The 22380-nt window shown below is 40.1% G+C and overlaps 1 protein-coding gene across 3 annotated transcripts in view; it reads right to left on the bottom strand.

Moving 5' to 3' along the window:
* The window catches only part of ARHGAP18 (Rho GTPase activating protein 18), a 194347-nt gene that overhangs the window by 128302 nt on the left and 43665 nt on the right, over positions 1-22380 (bottom strand). For 2 of the 3 annotated variants that reach the window (XM_044249101.1, XM_044249136.1), the window contains exon 1: positions 1669-1863. The exons of the other annotated variant lie outside the window; for it this stretch is intronic. In XM_044249101.1, the coding sequence (XP_044105036.1) occupies positions 1669-1781 (113 nt within the window). In that variant the 5' untranslated portion in view covers positions 1782-1863. Of the gene's footprint in view, positions 1-1668; positions 1864-22380 lie in introns of those variants that run through there. 3 annotated transcript variants of the gene reach the window in all.

The raw sequence follows: 22380 nt of genomic DNA, 5'->3' as shown, positions 1-22380 counted from the left end.
GCTACCCCGCTGCCTTAGCACCTCCAGATTCTGCTTCAGCATAGTCTGAGAGGACTCTGTCCAGTCTTTGTCCTCTCAACCCACTCAACTACAGGCCACAACAACAGACTGCAAAACTCCAAATATAGAATAAAGCCTCCAAAACTAAATATGCAGTCCCCTGGCAAAGGCCTAGAACCATCGGCCTTGCAACACCCTAATAATTCCTGGGGCTTGAGGACTCAAGGGGAAAACGAGAGGTTTGGATTCTATGTCCTGAAGTTTCTTCCTACTCTCAAAACCAAGAACCAAAATTTGGCTCAAATACCCAGGCCACTCCAGAGTAAAGTCAATGCAGAATGAACTAGGTTTGTACTATTCTGGCAATTATGACTCTGATGTGGACTCCCAGTTAGAGAAGACACAAGGCTGGTGTTAAAGGCTGCTTACTGCTAAAAGATCACTAATACACTGGTAAACCACAGAAAAAAATGAAAGTACTCAATGATCTCACACAAAACACTAAAAGTGACAGAAAATAAAATGGGAACACATCTAAAGCACAAGTAGCAATTCCCTTTTCTCTCCAAAAATGAATTCAGTCAATGGAATACATACTGTGGCAGCTATGTGAGGAAAAATTCTGGTCAGCCTTAGAATCTAATAGAGTACTACAGCCATTCCTTTGATTTATATTCCCCTCCCCCACTTCTGAGGGTTTTTAAACAAATGAAAGAAGGCATTATTTCAGCTGTAGGCATAAGCATAAGTCATATAAGAACAAAGAAGGTTTTATTATCACACTTAACATCAAGGAGGAAATATGCTTACCGACAACTAATTGAGGTTATGTTACATTACCAGGTTAAGCATTCACTTTTTGCAAGCTTGTAAGCCAATATTTACTATTTATATCGAAGTCTGGAGGTAAAAATGTTCAGCTAGGAAGAAGGTCATTAATAAGGAAAAAAGCCCTTGAAAAATCAGAACAAAGTACACAGAGAAAAAGGTACTCTTTTTGCCTCAGTGGTCTATAGAACACTTGCCCTTCTGCGTCTAAAGTGAGTCAACATTAACCACATTTCACTCTGGCCCCAGCGAACTACCTCCTGATTAAAGCAAACAAACAAACAAATAAAAAAACGCTCCTTTTTGAAAGTTCTGCCCCATGCTCACACATACACAAAAGAATGTGAAACACACTGCCACAGGCCAGTGTCTTGGGCTTTTTGCCTAAGAAGTTTGCTTTCTGCGAGAAGAGGGAGGGGGGGAAATCCTGCACTCTAACAACAGACTCTACAATGAACAGCCTCGTTACTTGTTGGCACACTTCCCCAACTAGCAGTTCCAACGGCTGTGCCTTGAGCCCATTCAAGAATTCCGTGTCACAGAAGTGTTTCAAACACAGTCATTTGATCTTTCAACATTTGCAAATGCACCTGCTAAGCAGCAAGCCTGACAGCCACAGCCCCAGTTCCTTCCCATCCATCTTCACCAGGAGTCATAGGGGCTACTGGAGGCGTGGACTAGAGGAGACGCAAAGTACACAAACCCCCCCGGGCCAAACACTTCTTCCGCAGCAGGACATTAGGCTTTCCGTTCTCCCGGCACCAACTTCCCTGTCACTTTTTTCCTGGAGCAGGTAGGAGGTTTTGTTTTGCACCGGAGCTTTCCAACGCCGGGGCTTACCTTGCGGTGGCTTCCTCCCCTCCCTTGCCATGGTCCCCCCCCACGGCCTGGTCCTTGCCGCTGGGGTGGTAGGCAGTGAGGACAACTCCCTGGGAACTGGAGAGCCAGTTCATGGTGACAGAAGGGGCATAATTTCTGCGATCCTGACACGGAGACGGGGAATGAAGTTCCTCGGGGCTGCTCCGCTCATTAGCATTGGCCGGCTCCGCCTCCCGAGGCCGGTGACTGGCAGGGGAGGGGCGGGGCCTCGCCGGCGAAGGGCGGGCTGGCCGGCTCTCCAATGAGAGCAGCTGTGACTCAGAGTATTGTTTCAACTCGGGGCAATTCCAGTCCCGGCGGCTTTAGTTGAGGAAGGGTGGGGGCGCGGTGGCGGGGAGAGGGGTATTGCATTTGCCCCCAGCCCTGAATCATTTCGATGAAACTGCCGGGTTGTGAACTCCGCTCATTGATGCGAGTACAAGCCTTCTTGGTCAGACAACAATGAGTTACTACAGAGCCATCCCCTCCACCTTCCCAATTTCTGTTTCCATCTGATAATTTCTGCCACTTCATGTAACATGAGTAAGGGCATTTCTTAACCCCTTCATGTTCAGTGTCAAAATGAACCAAAGCAAAAACCAATGAGCCGGGAGCAGAAGTGTGCAATACAGGTAACAAGCAAAGCTTTACCTCTGCGTCTGGTTTAAAATGTCCACGTGGAATGATTGTGCATCCTGGAACCTCATCTTCTTTCACATAAAAAGCCAATGCCAACTTTACCCCTTGCTTTTGTCAACAGACCCTTCCAGGCTAGAAAGAAACATCTACCAATACTCTGTTAAATGTTACAGCTGAGAATAGCAGCCGTTCTTAGCATTTGCTGAGCATTACCATATGCCAGGCCCTCTGTGACATGTGATTCCCGAGTCCTGTCCCTTCAATTCATTTCAATTGACTCTCTCTCTCTCTCTCTCTCTCTCACACACACACACACACACACACCCTACACACCCTATCACCTAAGAAAAGTAAAGCTGAGGGGTCAGGTTAAGGAAGTTCTCTTGGCTAAGAAAACACATTTGTTCTGTGCCACAGGCTGTCTTTGAACAGATCTCTAGACTAAATTCCCTTCTTTTTAACCAGCATGCTGTTCTTTATCTTGTAGATTAGGAAACAAGCTCAAAAGTTATGAAACATACAAGGGATGTTCCTGTTCTTTCTCCCCCTCAAAAATATGGCTACTCTCTTCTCCATACCCAGGAGCCTGAACTGGATTGTTGCTGATCTTGGTGATCTATTAGTCGGTGTATCTAAGATTTCCTCATAAGCAAGTTCTCAACATCATCATTCCATAAATGTTCTGTTTACCCTTTTTTCATTATTTAAAGTCATCGTGAGAAATAAGTACTTTATTCTTACTTATACAGTCTTAAAGTATTTTTAAAAAATTTTAAACCCTCACTTCCCTGTCTACAGTGAACTCTTACTTACAGAAGTCTTTCTAAAAAGTGTGGGGGGAGGGGGTATATCTGCATCCCTCCCCCTCCACAACCTTTGCATTTCCACCTCCAAAGGCTCTACCTGCGGTCTTCTTTCTGTCTTCATTGCCTGAGTCCCTACTGGGCCCTTATAGTTAGGTCTTAGTTCTAATATTACAACAGCCCTTTTAGCAACTTCTTTGCCTTCTCTTCTAAATTATTTTGCACATTACAGTTGACCCTTGAATGATATAGATTTGAACTGCAAAGATCTACCTATAAGTGAAATCTTTTCTATAAATACAGTAAATATATTTTCTCTTTCTTATGACTTTTTTAGTCTTTTTTTATTCAAATAGAGTTGGCTCTTCCCTATGAATTTTTTTTTAATTTTTTTTTCTCCCAATTTATTTATTTTCAGAAAAACAGTATTCATTATTTTTTCACCACACCCAGTGCTCCATGCAAGCTGTGCCCTCTATAATACCCACCACCTGGTACCCCAACCTCCCACCCCCCCGCCACTTCAAACCCCTCAGACTGTTTTTCTGAAAAACAGTCTGAGGGATTTTTTTTTTTTTTAAAGAGAGAGCAAGTAAGTGAGAATGAGAGTGAGCAAGAGTGGATGGAGGGCAGAAGGAGAAGGAAACGAACACTCTTAAGTAGGCTCCACACCCAGAGCAGAGCCCAGCATGGGCCTTGATTTCATGACCCTGAGATCATAACCTGAGCTGAAACCAAGAGTTGGATGCTTAACTGACTGACCCATGCAGGTGCCCTTTCCTCATAATTCTCTTAATTTTATTTTCCCTGACTTACTTTATTTTAAAAATATAGTATATAATGCATAGAACATAAAGTATGTGTTAATCAACTATGTCATTGGTAAGGATTCAAGTCAACAGGAAGCTGGTAGTAGTTACGTTTTAGAGGAGTCAAAGTTATATGGGAGTCTCTGATTGCAAGGATGAGGGTGTGGGATCAGTGCCCCTAACGGCCACCCACCCCTAGTTGTTCAAGGCTCAACTGTATTATCACATCCAAGCACAGCCCTGATGGTGTCTCTCCTTGCTTAAGAGCTTTCACTGGCTCCCCTTGGCTAACAGAACCAGTTCCAAACTTTTTGAGCAGACCACTGAACATTCCTACTACCTTATCCACATACACACCTTCCCATCTCATCTGTCTGACACCATTCCCTCTGTTCCCACTGTCATTTTTGTTCTCTTCCTTCCACACCTAACAGAATCCTTCCACATAGTAGGCCTTTTTTTAAAAGATTTTATTCATTTATTTGATAGTGAGAGAGATCACAAGTAGGCAGAGAGAGAAGGGGAAGCAGACTTCCTGCGGGACAGAGAGCCCGATGCGGAGCTCAATACTAGGACCCTGAGACCATGACCTGAGCTGAAGGCAGCGGCTTAACCCACTGGGCCACCCAGGTGCCCCATAGTAGGTCTTTAACAAATGTTAACTGAATAAAAAACTGAATTTCTTGTGTCCTTCAGAAGATTACTGGGACTCCTTGGTGGCTTAGTTGGTTGAGCATCTGACTCTTGGTTTAAGCTCAGATCATGGTCTCAGGGTTGTGGGACTGAACCACAGGGCTCCGACTTAGTGGGAAGTCCGCTTTGAATTCTCTCTCTCTCTCTCTCTCACCCTCTTCCTCTGCCCCTCCACCGAAGCTCACTTGCTCTCACGCTCTCAACATTTTTTTTAAAAAGAAAGATTACTAAACATTTTAGTCAAAATTGGTAATACTGAGGCACCTGTGTGCTTCAGTCAGTTAAGCATCCAACTCTTGATCTCAGCTCAGGTCTTGATCTCCCGATCATGAGTTCAAGCCCTATGTTGGTCTTCACACTGAGTGTGGAACCTAGTAGAAAAAATGGTAATATTAAACAGTTGATTGGGAATACTAAACAGAGTGAAGCTATGATGAAATATTGAAGAGTTAAGGCAAAAAGAAAACTGCAGGAAGAGAGGTGAAAGGTAAGTCAATTAGAACATATGAGTTTTGTTTTTTTAATGTCCTTATGTATGTAAAATATAACATGAAATATAATATATAATAATGATTAATACCCCCACAGTCACCATTCTTTTTTTAATCTGTCTTTCCTCAAATACAAAAATGGACAAATCATCACCTTCTACAATTACTGGTAGTAGGCCGTACATTCTATCTTTAGAAATACTTTTCCTGTCTGTTTTTCTTGCCAACCTACTCCTTCCTTGCCCTTAATTCCCTGGACCTCCTTTTTATCTTCTTCCTTTATTTTTTCTGATTTTCTTTCTTCCTTTGCTATATCATCAAGCTGTCAGTCACACATACTCACTGGTAGCCATGAGCATTACCATTTCTCAAGAAAAATTCATGATAGAATCTTTGCCCAGTTTTAACCAAAATGATGATTAAGTTGTGTCTTTGTCTAATAACATTCTCTTCACTGGTTTAATTACAAATAAATCACAATATACACATTAACATATAACTATTTCATAAATTCAGAATAATACTTGGGTTGCTAATAACCATGGTTTTTTAAATTTTTATGAGGCAGAAAACGCGGCACAAGTTGATTTACATAGTTTCGTGCATAAGATTGAATCCTATTAATTTAATTGCCATGTACATGTAAATCCTCTTGGCTCTTTTTTTCATCCCACTAAGCCCTGTCATTACGAGTTTAAGGATATTGCTTGTCACAGGCGACAGTGGTAGAGTTGTGCGCATGCGCGCGCGCACACACACACGCATACCATGCCCTAGTGCACGTGGCCTCAAATACAGGCTGAAGTAGATATAAAATGATTTTCAGATTTTCTTATGACCATCACAGAAGCAAAACTCACTACCAATATGTCCCCTTGAAAATGCTTTTCTTATTTCATACCTTAAGCCCTTCCAAGTTTTAACCAGAGTCCTCCGTATACCCCATCACCCTTCCTGCTAGAAGCAGATTTTATGGGGGGAAAAAAAAAACAAAAAACAAAAAAAAAACTATTTTCCTCCCTTCTGCAATCACTTTAAACAAACACTGAGAACCTAATGTCCTTGAAGATGTTAATATTCCAGGCTATTGATTGCATGCCAAACACTTTCCTGTTATGAAACATCTTACCAAGTAATTAATAACATCAAGACAGTTTAAACATTCATTTCATTCATTCTCTTTAAATGGGACATACTAGATGGCATAAGGAGGAAGAAGGAAGCTGTGACTTTTCAAACCAAATAGGTTGTTAAAAATAGGGTAGAGATAGTACCGTAGCCTCTGACAATTTGACAGTTAATGTTAAAAAAATAATGGAAAGAAAAGTTATTATATTCAGTGATTGTAATATGAAAAAGTTTACTAACTGGTTTTCATATTTTGATTTAGGGGCCTTTTTAGTAGTATGGAATTAAAACTGAAATACAATCAACATATTTGGGACACCTGGGTAGCTCAGTCGGTTAATCGGCTGCCTTCAGCTAGGGTCATGATCCCAGGGTCCTGGAATCGAGTCCTGCCTCAGTCTCCTTTCTTAGTGGGGAGTCTACTTCTTTCTCTCCCTCTGCCTGCCACTCTGCCTGCTTGTGCTCTGTTTGTCAAATAAATAAATAAAATGTTTTTTAAAAGATTTTTAAAAAGAATCAACATATTTATCAATAAACAAAATTTATCAAAATTTTCTGTCATTTCTATTGCTTTAAATGGAATTAACTAAGGAGAATGTGTACCCTCAAACACTGTCAGATTATTGAAAGCCTATAAACAGACCCAAGGCCATGTAAAAACTGACCTTTCAATTGGCCAAGTAAAATTCAATTTACAATAATATAATAAGAACTTGGATAAATTAATCAACTGTGAAGTTAAAGTTTTATGTAAGTGATAAAAATCAGATTTACACGCTAGCACAGACTAATTAAGAGTGTTCCAATCTCCCCTGCCTGATGTTTTATTAAGCCTTTGTATGAATAGTTCTTGTGAGCTTGCAAGAAAGTCAATTCTGGGGGAGCCTGTGTGGCTCAGTGTGTTAAAGCCTCTGCCTTCGGCTCATGTCATGATGTCAGAGTCCTGGGATGGAGCCCTGCATCGAGCCCCACATCGGGCTCTCTACTCAGTGGGGAGCCTGCTTCCTCCTCTCTCTCTGCCTGCTTCTCTGCCTACTTGTGATCTCCATCTGTCAAATAAATAAATAAAATCGTTAAAAAATAACAAAAATAAAAAAAATCCTATTATCAAAAATAAAAATAAAAACCTATTATCAAAACTTGCCTAATCTGGAAATTAGCCAAGAAAAGAAGATGTAATGAACCTAACTTTTCCTTTCGTTTTTCTCTTCATTGCTGAATACAGTAAGACCCACACTGCATACACTTCCAACAGGAAGTATGAAGTCAGGAAGACTGGAATGTATTCTCTGGAGGGAAGTATGTTCTGGATAGGTAGTATTTTGATTGTGAATAAAGGATCAATTTGAAACATCTGGAACTGTATCAATACCCAGGCTTGCCTTAATACAAAAGCCTTGCTGAAGTAGATTATGAAGAACACTTATTTTTCTCATAAAGTAAAAAAAGCCAGTGTGACTGGGGAAGACCTGATGAAGTGGAATATCTGAGGAACTCAGGTGATTTGTGGCTTGGAGAAAAATAAGGAAGTAGAAGCTGTAGTTCTACTGGGAAAAAGAAATGGCGGTTATCCACTCCATAATGAAAGCGGATCTTCTAATATGTTAGTATAACTACTCCAGAAACTACTCTATTTTTCTTGACCAAAATACTTGATAAAACTGCACAGAGATAGGTCATCAAAGAAGAATTTCTATTTTGTGAGCCATTGGGGAAATTGTTAAGGCTAGAAAGGACTTCAAGAATGATGAATCATAATTTTCCTGGGTGGGGGGAAAAAACGCAAAACCCTGTTACCTTACTTGCAGATGGAGCACCTAAAATGTTGAGCAACACCCCTGGGTTTTGCTTCTCTGGTGAAGAAATTAGATTCAAATGTCAAGGTAGAAATTAGATTTACATGTTGTCTGCAAGTGAGCCCCTGAGGGCAAAAGCAAGGCCTCTAGAAATAGGCAGGTTCTCACAGTGATAAGAGTTTGGGCCTTAAGCACTGTCTTTTCAGAAAGAGGTGTAAAGAAACAGTAGAAAAACATCAGTATGCTTTTGATTACACATATCTTCCCTAGTTTTCCAGAGGATGTTGACCTATGTCTAATTCTATTTCCTGGAGAAGTTTTAGTTTTTAAGAGAAAAGAATAACCCTCAAAATAATTTTAAAGAGGTATTTAATCAGGGAGTTAGGCTCATTTAACAATAATTCTAGCTGGCTAGTTGAATGAGTAAATCTTTTCATTTTTAAAGATATAGATAAGCAGAGTTGTTTTAGACAAACAGCTAACATGCTAGCAGAGATCAGAAATTGAAATACTAGAGAAATGTTTGAATGCCATAAATGAATGCTGGTGTAGAAAGGATCTACTACTCAATTTTGCCACATGCAAAAATCTCAGGAGAACCCTTTTTCAAGTTTGCCTCTACTTGGATGAATGGGACAGTAACAAACAGTCTTTGACTTCCTAACATGACTTCAACTCAGGGCCTTAGAAGATTCTAGATAGGCCTGCCTTAACATAGGCTGGTGTCTAGCAAGTTATATGAATTCTAACTTTCTCTGCTACTACTACATCTACGTACCTCTGGGAATCAGCATTTTCAGGAATTTCAAAATGAAATAAATTACATAAAATAAATTATATATATAAATGTATAGATATATACATTTACAAAATACACAAATATATATTAATTATATATATAAATAAATTATAAAAGAAAATGTACATATTACTTTGTGGAAAAACAGCCTTTCATTAAATGATGTTGGGAAGAATTTACTTTGTTTTCCATTTGACCATTTTATTCCTTGGAAATAATCATTATTATTATTTTTTTTTCCAAATAAGTGAGTCACGGTTCCTGGTTTTAAAAAAATTATACCATATTCTCTCAATTCTAAGACACAGTTTTAGATATCAACCAGGCTATTTCATATGGTGGCAACACTTTTATTTCCTAAAACTCTACTACCTTGACTTGTTTTACAATAAATGGCAATCTAGTATCATGAAAATATTCAGTCTCTGCAAATTTTTGTATAATATACTTACTTCATTGGGTATGATATATGTGCTTCATTGGTTACAATTTACTTATTTCATTGGAAATTTCTGTGTGAAAGAATAAATTTCTAGTGAAAGGAGTAAATTATATGCAAATTTTTCAGTATAATTGTTTGTACTGATTTTTTTTTTGAGTTAGAGTCTATAAATTTCAAAACATTCTCAATATGCCTCCACAAAAAATGGAGAACCATTTTCACCCCAATGCCCCATACCTCACTCTGAGAAAGTTCTCCTTACATTAGATCTTGGCTCTGAACTGTTTGTGTTCCTGAAATATTTTCTGAGAGTTTTCTGGGAGTTTGTTTGTATTCATTCTATTTAATAATTTGGCTAGCTAGTTTGTTACAAAACCTCAAAGAACATAGCTATACTCACAAAAAGTGTGGTCTCCTGAAATTTTAAAACCTAAAATTATAGGGCTGATGTTGTCTAGAGGTTATCTATATCTCATCCAAATGACTTCTTTTGTAGAAGCAGCTGCTCTAAGGAAAGGAAGGTTACACAAAAGCTGCTCAGGCAGATGGTAACAGAGCCAGGACTCAAAGATTTGAGGAAGACAACAAATCCTGGCACCAGGATACTTCCTTGCAGTCCAAATGGCTCAAGTTCAGAGACCGCCTCAACACACAGTCCCTGGCTCAAAGTGTCTATTGTAAGAACTGATGTCTAGCTCTTTTGAATCGCTTCTAAATAATGTCTCCAAAATGCCTACTTTACCCATCCCCCCCCAAAAAAAACCCCATAATGTTCTCTACTATTCAATTTTAGGGAAAAAATTAGAATTTCACTACTTAGGGCAGAAAATACATTCTTTTCCATCAACCTATCTTCCCACTATGCTTCATTTTTTAACATTTCTTTAAAAATATGTAAGATACCTATTTTCCTTTCCTGATAATAAGATTATATGTTTAATATCAGATGTCAAATTCCTACAGGTAAGGTTAAGTAACAACAAACACCATAAAAGTTCTTTCAGGCATCATTCTTTCACAACAAAATAACCACAAACAGTGTAGAGTAGAAATATTTGCAAGGAACAGCTTTTATCATAAATTGGCATGAGACAGAAGAAAAGCAGGAAGAGAAGTGCCTCTGTGTGACAATGTTAGATTATTTTTTCAGCGTTTCCGCACACACACAGTCTATCACATTGCCTCTTCCTCTTAAACGAAATTAGTTTTTCAAAATGTTTCCGACGGTGAATATAACTTGCTGAGTTTTTTAGTTTAAATCCCACTCTGATGTTCTGGTTATTTATACCACTATAAATGATCAAGGATTCGAATCAAAGCAGTAGGTCCCCATTTTTGGTCATGAAAATGAGACCTATATCAGCATATCCCTTACTGTGTGTCCTCCCCTGCAAAAACGAATGTTTGTCTTCCCTGTAAAGATCATCAAATGGTGAAGCAATGACTAAGTCGCTTAGAGAAAACAAAGGGACAAGGGCAGAGCCCTCTAGGAATTGCTTTCTTTCAAGAGAGACTATGCTCTCAGTATTGCCTGCACTCTGAGCACTCACATATTGGAGGGATATAGAGAGAAGCTGGATAGTGTTGCCATCAAACATAACAAAAATACTTGCAAAGATTTTCAATCCAGAGCAAACTTTCTAGCACCTTGATGTGATCTGCAGGCACAAAAGGAGCCCTCTGGAGATTCCCTGAATGTCCCAAGAGCACATATATGGCCTGCTGGGCCCTTGGAGGGACACTAGTAGTTGCCTCTCAAAGAGCAAAATTTTCCAAAAGCCTGTGGTTTCACCACTGAAGTCACATGTGGGGTCATACTGCATGGCCACTGGCTCACTTCAAACAGATAACCTGAGGGAGGTTCAGGTGAGTCAGACACAACCCAGCCCCAGGAGGGTATCTTTAGTTAGGATGGACAAATACATATGTATTCGTAATAGAAAGCATTACATAATAACTGCAAAATACACATACACACACACACACACACACACAAATGCCAAGGGAACAGCTAGAACAACTAAAAGGAGGTATACAATTCCAAGATGGATGAAGATTTCAAGGAAGAGGGCGCGACCCAAGTAATATGTATGTGTGATTTTCTTCCCCCCAAGTTTTCACTATTAAACATTTATTATTTTACAACTAGAGAACTTGCTAGTAAGTAGCCATCAAGTAATAGCCATCCGTTAGGTCTGTAATCAGGCAGGGTGGGGCAGGACTTTCCACTGGGGAAGGGAGAACAAAAGCAGAGAATCTCAGAATCCCGCTGACTGCTTCCCCAAGTCAAGGCATGTTCACAGCCCCAGCGCTAGGAGGAATGCAAATCAGGGAAGGGGAGACAGGAGAGGAGGAAGGAACCTACAAAAATATAAATCCGTGCCAGATGTTTAAAGACTTCTAGCGCCTTGCAAGTATGTAGTCTCTATTCCACAAACAGCAAGGGATAATCAGACTACTGAGCGAGATAGTAACATAATCAGCTCTACCAGGAGAAAGAACACTCCAGTGGCTGTAAATAGCATGGAAGGCAGGAAAAAGATGAACAAAGATCTGTGCTCAGACCCTATCAGTGAGGAGGTGCTGTAATATTCCTACAGAATTACAGCGGAGGCAGCCCTGTGTGTTCTTCATCTTTCCATTCTTCATCTACATTCGCAGTCCATACTGGAACGCAGCCGTGGCAACGCACACAGACAGGACAGTACAATCTTCAAGAACCTGGCAGATGTGTGGAGGCAGGAGCAGAGAAGGGAGGAGTCCAAAGTTACCCACCATCGCTAACCCTGGTGACTCAAGAGATCTAACAAATGGTTAAAAATAACTAGGAGAACCTGGGTGGCTTGGGGATTGAGCCTTTGGCTCTTGATTTGGCACAGGTCATGATCTCAGGGTCATGGGATAGCCCTGCACTCAGCCTGGAATTGGCTTGTTCCTCTACCTCCCCACACTTTTGCTCATGAGTGCCCGCTTTCTCTCTTAAAGAAAGAAAGAAAGAAAGAAATCAATCAATCAATCAATCTAAAACAAATACAATACAAAACAAAACTCAAAGACAGGCTCTCATGTGTTCCCACAATAGGAAAGCCAAAAGCAACATTTGGCCATGAAGCACCTGGAGATAGCAGGGAGGTCAAGAAAAAAAAATGATAGAAACTTTGTTTCCATACTTAAAGTTTGGGATTCCCTAGCCAGCCCTCCCCAAGAGAACTAGTAGTCCCAGAGTGTCTTCCTGTGTCTGCCTCCTTATGGAGTATAGCCTTTACTCATTTCACAGTGGCCCTGGGCGTCCACTTAGAATACTTAAGCCTGAAAACTGTTTCAGACAATAAATATTTTAAATCAGGATAAAGGACTGAAAAGGAAAGGAAGAAGAAAGATGAGAAAGGTGAATTTATTGAGCACATATCAAGTTCCAGACACCACTGGCTCAACTCTTTAAATTTGCTTCTCTCTCTCAGTCCCCCATTTTCCATACAGGGTCTCCAAGCTTTTAAGATCCATCAGTGCAATGCCCACACCGGCCAGCCAGCCAGCCCTAGAACAGTCTGGAAGCAGACCAGGCTCATTCAGAAACCCAACTGCAATTTCAAACAACAGACACCCACTCATCTCCTCTTCATTTAAGTTTGATATTTTATTCCTCAAATAAGATTATTTTCTTGTTATTTGATCCATTTGCAACCTAATTAAAAATGTGATTGCCAAATAGGAAAGAGAAATGCTGAGGTGAAGAAAAGAAAACCCTGTAATTAAAAATTCTCAGACAAAACTGAGAAAGCATAAAAGCAATTTCCACAGCTCCTCTGTGATTCCAGCCTGGATTAGGCCTGGAGGTCTAATATCCACTGTCTGTTTGGTCTATCACAGGACAGAGATGATAAGTTGCTTTTGGTTTTGTACCAAGCCCTGAGGTTTTAGGATTGATCTTTAATTTCAATGCATCATTTCATTCTAGCCAAACAAAAGAAAAATATGAATTGATTTATGGATCACAGTATTTTTCAACATTTGGTTTATACCATCTTGAACCAATTTTCTGTGAACAATGAGACAAGGAAAACATCTGCTCCCAAAAATGTTAGGCCAGGTGATATAATATCCTTTTCCCTCTTCCTTTTCCTCTTCTTTAAATAGAAACCCATCCTTGTTTACAGGATGAGGGCAAGAGGTAAATTCCTTTCCAAAAAGGATGTAGTTGAGCGACATTGTTATTAAGGTATTGTGTAAAATTGTTACACGTGCTGCCTCCAGAAATTTATTAACAAAAAAGTAGCTAAGCTCTCCCCTACGTCAATAGTTACCTGTGAGAAGCCTAATAGAGCTAGGGGAATAATGGAAAATCAAAGGCTCCAGGGAGGTCTTTCTCTTAACTCACTCATGCTGCTAAACCTCTGTTTCTAAACCTGTAAAATGGAAATTACACATTCTTACCTGACAGAGCTGTCCCGAGGTACAAATAGGCTGATGGAAAAGGTAGAGAGAAAAAAGGAAAGGCATTCAACTAATTTTCTTCATTGAATGCCTTTAGTGCAAAACCTTAATATGAATACTTTATTCCCATTATACAAATGAGAACACTGCAACCTAAAGATTAATGTCAGGCCAAACTCTTTGCTCAGGTTTAAAAACAAATAAATAAAAGGGAAAAAAGGCAGAACCAGGATTCACAATAAAATTCCTCTGATATAAAAGTCATGCTTTCCCCCATTAGCCTATCCTTGTATAAAGCAACAGATACATTATGAAGGTGAAATTTGTTTAACCAGTGCTTTGCAAACTAATGAATGGTGAGTCAAAAACGGATAGAGTTCTTAGATATGATAAACTATAATATACATATATATAATATATATGTATATTATGAACACCACTAACTCTAAGTTGCATCCAAATTTCAGAGATGTTTAAATGTTCATGAAATACACATTTTAGAATCAATAAAATACAGAAATAGAATAATAAAGTAGAACTAATTTTTTTTAATTTCACCAAAAGTTCACAAATTTGTTTCTTTAAAGATCAATCAGGTATTTCAAATTTTTAATAAATGATTCTGATACAGTCATGTAATCATGAATTTATATATTTATTTAACTACATAGTTGTGCTTAGCACTGTCTCAACCCTCAAAGACATATTACCAAAAAATAACAATCGGGTTGCTAAACATGTTATCCGAAAATAGCAATGTTACCTAAAATAGCTATCAAGAAAGTGCTCAGGGTATGGAAGTAGAAGATTGCAAAGGTGGGGAGGAACACAAAGCAAGAGAGTCGCCATCTCTTTCAGGGACGAAACAAGTTCTCAGTCTTCGTGGGGAGCACGAAGGCTAAGTTACTCGCAAGCAATTACCTTCTTATCTCTCTGAAAATACCTGGCTTCAGAGGCAAAGTTCTCATCTTTAGTATGAAAACCCCTCTCTGGATATATGTGGTCATCTGTTTATCTTTCTTCATCTTTAAAAAGGCTCATGGCCTTCCAGAGTGACACAGAAGTCCCAGCAGTGGGGCATGGTTTCATTGGAACCTGCCCAGGCCTGGATTCTTTCAGACTTCACATTTCCCCACCTGTACCTATTATATTCCCTGGCTTGTTTGATGGGCTCCAGGAAAGACTCTGGGACTGTCCTTTGGCTGACTTCTACTTCAGCATTATTGCAAGCCAGTCCTACTGGAAGAACTTCTGGGTTTTCTAGGAGTGCACATGAGCCTCCCAGGGAAGTCCTAGAAACCATCTGATGTACCCTGGGATCACTTGGCAAGGATATGGCTCACTTCCTTTTAGATTTCTGGTTTATGCCAAAGACTGAACTTACTGTAGCCTGAAAGATTTCAGAAATAAACATTTTTCAACAGCAAAACCACTTACCTGTCCCATTGATTGGTACTGTAAACTTTACATTCATTAGTAAAAGAGGAAATTTCCTAAATACCTGTTGAGTAGAGCGTAAAATTCCCTCTTAATTCTCCACTTCCTGGATTCACGTGAGGGTCACTAGATTGGCCCCAGAATATCACTCATGGCATAAATACTGTCAGTTCATTTGTTTATTGTTCTATGAGGATGTGTTCCTTCGCTACTCATCAGTTTATTCATTCAGCAAATACTATGGGCCGCACCTAGTAGGGTAATGTACTGTAACTGTAGATGGTAATAAACTGAAGAATGAGATAATGAACTTGTGAAAAGCTAATGGGTCCCAATTCTTAGATCCACCAATTGGAAAAAAAACAACAACAACCATTTATTAAATGCCAATTATATGCTACTCTGCTCTATTTCATTTGTATGATCTCAGATAGCCTCACTTCTTTGCTTCTCTTTGACAAATGAAAAAACAGAAAGATGAGTCAGAAAGATTAAGCAGTTTATGAGAGAGAGAACTAGTGGGGTTCACATCTGAACCCAGGTCTCCTGACTTCAAATCAATCATACAGTCACAGTCTTTTTACTAAGGCATGTTGCTCGCAGCATCTGGTGAAAGGAATATTTGGGTGCTGTTAGAAGTTCCCATCTCAAGCAGATTTGCATTTTGTTGGTTTGAGCATTACTGCATCATTAATGGAAACTGAGAGCACAAATTACTAGCAGCTGAGCACAGTACTAGAGCTATAATACTCGAAAGACTATGATGTCATTCAGCTCTCATATTTATTTTCACTTGACAAAAGAAATACCATGGATCCATATTTTAATCACCCAAGTGTGAGCTAATCTTATCCTTTCCAGGGAAAGTGAATTTATTAATATTTCTCAGACTTTGTCTATATGTAAAGTTATACTATAGTCCTTGGAACCTCGTAACAATGAATCCTGGTTCATAACAAAGGATTGTTCCAAAGGTGACACAGATAATAGTTCCAATCACTAAACCCCCTTGGATTAGAGTCAGCTCTGTAGCAAAACCCTGGTTACTTGTTTACTTTCCTTTCCTCTCTGTACCCTATCCTACTCTAAGATGGAGTGGAGGCTGTTCTTCCAGACATTTTAGTTAAGTGTGTACTGTAAGACATATCCATAGCCTAGCATATTAAAAAGTAAAAGCCTTCGTTTCTCACAGGGAAGAACTAGGAGATATTAATGTAGATCTCCTTTGGACAGTCAGTAGAGAGGCTGAGTTACTGAAATAGGACTAGTGCAGCGGTATATGGTAATTTCAGCTAGAACATGCTCCCAAGAAGGATGTCTGGCCCTCGAGTCTGCCACTCATCCTCTTAACACTGAAGTTATTTATTTTCCTGACAACTCCCTCTCCTACACACACACACACACACACACACACACACAAACACATCCTATACATTTATAGGTCCTTGAAGTACTCTCAATATATGATACTCTCGGGGCGCCTGGGTGGTTCAGTGGGTTAAAGCCTCTGCCTTCGGCTCAGGCCATGATCCCAGAGTCCTGCATCAGGCTCTCTGCTAAGCAGGGAGCCTGCTTCCTCCTCTCTCTCTGCCTACTTGTGATCTCTGTCAAATAAATAAATAAATAAAATCTTGAAAAATATATATATGATACTCTCAAAATTTGGACAGAGACACTCATTAGTATTTACTAACTGGATATGCTGAAGTACCCCAGTTAAAACCACTGACCCAGCCAAGGACATGAGTAAAAGCTTCAGCAGTCCAGCTTCCCCACAGACGGGCTGGAGGCATCAGTATGAAGGCTGAGAATGGCATTCTAACCACATGCTATAGATTTTGATCCCTGCTACAACAGTTGCTTGTCTGATAAAATAAATGCTGGAAGTCTGTGGTAAAAATAAGGTCTTGTATTGAATCAGTCATTGTTAATACAACCCTATATCACCCATGAAGCCATGCCAACTATGCATTGTGAAATGGGAAAGGAAAAAAAAATCATCATTTTGTTGTATCCTTTTACCTTCCTTTTCCCAAAGAAAGCAGAATCACGATCACACCAGAATTGACTAATTTGTCAATAGTCTCAGCCAGTCTTGATCTTCCTGAGCTTTGGGATGTGTGATAAAAACGCAGGGAGAGAGCAAAGTCCGTAATTCCCCACAGCACAGCATTAAACCACCACCAGCGTCACTAATCAACAACCATAATTAAGCCTAATTATAAATTACAAGTATCTAATTTTAGAAGACCTTTGCTTTATAAATCCTAGACATTAGAGACATTATTAACTTAGCTACTTGAAATGATGCCAGGACCAGAAACCTTTCGTGCATTTTTTCCTCACGTATCTAGAACCAGTCCTGTAACTGTCATCCTTTACCTCGGGCTTCCAGGGGTCAGCAGCAGTGACCATTTGGTAAGACGGGAGCATCTCTGAGAAGCGAATTGTATGCTACTCCCCAGATCTCTCTTCCTCTTACACCTGAAACATCCCTTTGGGTTTTAGATTTTTTTTTTTTTTAAGATTGATTTATTTATTTGTCAGAGAGAGAGAGAGTGACCTCACAAGCAGGGAGAATAGCAGACCGAGGGAGAAGCAGGCTCCTTGCTGGGCAAGGAGCCTTACACGAGATTTGATCCTAGGACCCCAGGATCATGACTTGAGCCGATGGCAGATGCTTAACCGAAAGAGCCACCCAGGCATCCCATTTTGGATTACCTTTTAATAATCTTGAGCCCCTGATTTTTGGTATGAATAGTCCCAGGAAATGTGGTATATCCAAGCCCTATCAGTTTAACAAAGAGCTGACAAAGGGAGGACCCTGACAGGAGAAAAGTGTCAGAAAAGGAGGAGACAAGCCTTTTGCAGACCATACCTAAGTGCATGTCAGAGTCCCGAATACATGTAAGCCCTTGCTCCTAGCTTTGATCCACTACCACTTATATTTTGGCTGGGTTTGAACACTTCTAGTTAGAACTGAGACAACTAAAGTTGTATCTTTGCCAGGTAAAAGTACTGGGGTAAGAGAGAAAGGAGAACCCATGACAGGTATTCAGGATAGGACGCCCAGTGATGTCCCGCTGAGTTTTTGGACTTGGAAAATGAAGGGTTACATGGCACATGGGGACTTCTGTTCTCCTTCCGGCCCCAACCTCTCAGGTCTGTGGTTTGTCAGTGCAGGACTTCCCCTGACCGTGTGACGGACCGCACTCCCACACTGGCAGGTTACATCGAAACGATGGTGCCTTATCAACTGATTCAAGACAGTGTCCCTAAAATCCCCGACCTCTAGAGCTACTGGATGGCAAGAGTGACAAGCAGCCAGAAAGGTTTGCACCTGTGGCCTTCTACTCCTCCAAAGGCCTTTGGAGGAAAATGCGGATCATTAAAGGGAGCTGCAAGGTAGCAGCTTGAGCAAAGCTAGTGCCGCTCTTTTTTCTAGAACGTGGGTGGTGATGGTGCTATTAGCCATTCCTGACAATCCTAGGATGCTGAACAGGATGCATATAACAAGTACAATGGCTCGATGGCCTTGCTGCTGAGAGAAAGGGGGCACAGTGGGGACTTGCTTTGGGAAAAACAAAACAAAACAAAACAAAAAAACACACAAAAAAACTAGTAACAGGGGTTCATTTTCCTATTTACTATTTAAAGTTAACTTTTCTCAAAGCATAGCAGCAGCATGTATCGTGTGGCTGTGACTTGATCCTGACGTTTCTTGTAAATGCAGCTATCACAGCACCTGCCATTCCCGCTACATTGCCCCCAGCGCCTAGAAAAGGGGTAGCCAATCCTGGGCAGCCCTGCTCTCTACCATCCACCTCCAGCCAGAGCGATGGATTAATCCAGGGGTATTCATGTTAAAAAGAACAGTGGCTTCAGGGGATCTTAGAGAACGTAGGCCCCCAGAACCCTCCCACCTCTAGTGATTCTGTGATAATATAAATCCTCTATATAGCACCATTTATTATGTCTGCTTACTGTGAGCTAGGCACCAACTAAGTGCTCTTCACAGCTCACCTACTTTATTTTTTTTTTAAGATTTTATTTATTTATTTGAGAGGCAGCGATCACACGTAGGCAGAGAGGGAGAGAGAGAGAGGGGGAAGCAGGCTCCCCGCTGAGCAGAGAGACCAATGAGGGGCTGGATCCCAGGACCCTGAGATCACGACCTGAGCTGAAGGTAGAGGCTTTAACCCACTGAGCCACCCAGGCACCCCTCACCTACTTTATTTTTTATAACAGTGCATGGTATCACCTCCACTTTATGGATTAAAAAAAACAACAACAACTAAGACTCGAAGGCAGGTTTACAAAGTTTCTGTCTTGCCTATGCCTTTGAAAGTCTTTTTAGTTAAAACATGTACCTGTTTAAAAATTTTACACAAATTCATAGAGGGCGAACCAAACAAAATCCTATACAACCAGACTGAAAAGAAAATGAGATAGTTATTTTGATAAGCGCTCTATTTTATCAACTGATGGCTTCACTTTTTACTCTGCTTTTTAAACTGCCAAATCAAGTGAATGGATTCATTATTTTAAACACAATGTTGCATAAATCTTGATGATTCCCCTGACAAACTTCTAAAAAGATGTACGGCTGGGATGCATTGGTATTAGAATCAGAAGCAGCCGTAAGGGAACTAATCTGTATGTGGGGCTCCGTGTTAAAAATGCCTTAGCCAGGGGTGACTCCGCTTCAGAGGGAAATGTTTCTCATCTACCTGTCATTTCCATCATGCATTAATATGAAAAGGCAATATTTTTACCAGTTATCATAAAGAGGTGAACTTTTAGCTTTAATTTGGTTGCCACCTGCTGGCTAAAAGACAAAAATCCTCCCTCTACAACAAAACCAGCTTGGTTACTGAGGACAAGTGTAATATAACAAACGAACTCTCTATCAACTGCCAATCAAGTCTGGGTGACATCAGGTTATTTTCTAAAGGGAAACTAGTATTTAGTGTTTACGGTGCATGAGACGCTAGAGATCTATTATTACATATAAACAGCCCCCAACCATGTGGCTGGTCTAAGTATCAATGCCACTCTTTTAGAGAAAACAGCAGACTCTGGACTGCACAACCGAAGAGTGGTAATGAATTCAAAGCCAGGTCTCGCTCAGACATCAGCTTTTCTTCATCAACCCACGATCTTTCCATTATGCTGTGATTCTCCTCTACGGCTGCCTCCAAGGAATCCCATACTATATACAAAGAAAATTCTGATGAGTTGATGCTTAGAAACAGAGCTACAACTCACTGCCTCGAGTCACAAAACCTTTGTGCTGTTTCACAGTTTGAGAAGAGACAACCCAGATAAACATTTTGTAAACTTGGCAGGAAGACCCAACAATGATTAGTCCAAGTAAGGGAGAATGACTATACTGTGAGAGCCATCAATAAAAGCAACTTCAGGGGAGGAGAAAAAATAGTGGATTCTATTTCTACTTTTCTAGAAAAGATTTTATTTTATTTTATTTTTTTAAAAGATTTTATTTAATTTGACAGATAGAGATTGCAAATAGGCAGAGAGGCAGGCAGAGAGAGAGGGAGGAGGAAGCAGGCTCCCTGCTGAGCAGAGAGTCTGATGTGGGGCTTGATCCCAGCACCCTGGGATCATGACCTGAGCCGAAGGCAGAGGTTTTAACCCACTGAGCCACCCAGGCGCCCCCAAAAGATTTTATTTTTAAGTAATCTCTATCCCCAGTGTAGAGCTTGAACTCATAATCCAGAGATCAAGAGTCACATACTCTACCAACTGAGCCAACTGGGCGACCCCAAAAATAATCAATTGGAAATTATAATTTCAAATATTCAATCCTTCAGCCAAAAAAAAAATTTTTTTTAAAAAAGGAGGGTTGGGTATTTTTCATTCATCCATTTAGGAAACAGTCATCAACACATCCATCTCCTTGGTACCACCTGTGCTGGGTGCCAGTGGGACACACATACAGCCTACCTCCCAGCCTCAAGGAGCTCGTGATCCATTTAGCCAAACACCAATATAAAGAGAACTTCTGTACTCCAAGCTGCTTTCTCAAGCTCCTTTTTCATCTACCATCTCATTCCTCTCTGAGAAGCACTAGGCACTATCTTTAAAAACAACAATGGCTAGTGTTTTGAGTGCTGATTCTAGGCAGTGCTCTAACTTCACAAATGTTAGCCAACTTAATCTTCATATAATGGCATGTGATAACTGCAATCTTTGACCTCTCTTTTACTCATGCAAGGGGACAACTGGCCTAAAATCACAGAGATCTCTTCAGTAACACAACAGTGTTCAAACCCAGGCACTTTACTCCATAGTTTATAAAGACAAGGCTATACAGCCTCTAAGAGATAGAGGATTGTCCTGGTTTCAAGAATAGGAACATAAAATTCAGGCAACTTATCAGATGTCATACAGGTAAGCAGTCAGCAATGGAACTTGCTCTCCAACCATTGGTCCAGTTCTCAACTACTACCATCCTGTTCTCCTGAAAAAGGAATAAGGATACAACAAGCATGGAGAAGATTCATCCACATCAACTAGAGTAGTTCAAGGTCAGGTTTTGGGAACAGAATCGGTAATGGTGATGGAGTGGGCCTATTCCAAGTGAGGCTGCTTGGAGGCCATGAGTGATCACCCACTGGGCTGTGAACTCCTCCTCTGTCTTGGTAGCTCTAAAGGGCCTGACCCAAAGTCACATTCTGTGGGGAGAAATGATTAACTAGACATCTCAGATAGACCCTATGCTTTGAGGAAAGACGTGAATGCCCATTACATGGTTTATCAAACTAGAATATTCACCAACTAATCACCAACTTTGGGGGAAAATTTAAAAGTCAGCTTTACATTCTGGAATCAATTGGGAAAATACAAGAATTACAATCTACTCCAAACATCACTCCAGAAGGAACACCTATACAAAATCATTATTCTCGGATGAAATATTACTTACAAGTTTTGGAAGGAATAATATTATTTAATAACCATTTCTCACATTCATCTAATACTGGTATAATTAGAAAATACAGTTATAACTAGTATTTACCACAAACCAAAATGCTGACACTGAAAGCAGTATGTATATAACGAGATACACAAATTTGGAAAATAATCTGTACAGAATTAGAAAGGCAAAGCCATGGCTAATTGTCACTGACAAGTAGACCTAAAGGAATTTGTTTCTTCTTCTTCTTCTTCTTCTTTTTTTTTTTCCTTTTTAAGTAGGC

This window comes from Neovison vison, chromosome 1 (assembly GCF_020171115.1).
Source record: "Neovison vison isolate M4711 chromosome 1, ASM_NN_V1, whole genome shotgun sequence".
Classification (NCBI taxonomy): Eukaryota; Metazoa; Chordata; class Mammalia; order Carnivora; family Mustelidae; genus Neogale; species Neogale vison.
This window is presented reverse-complemented; position numbering and strand designations above follow the sequence as displayed.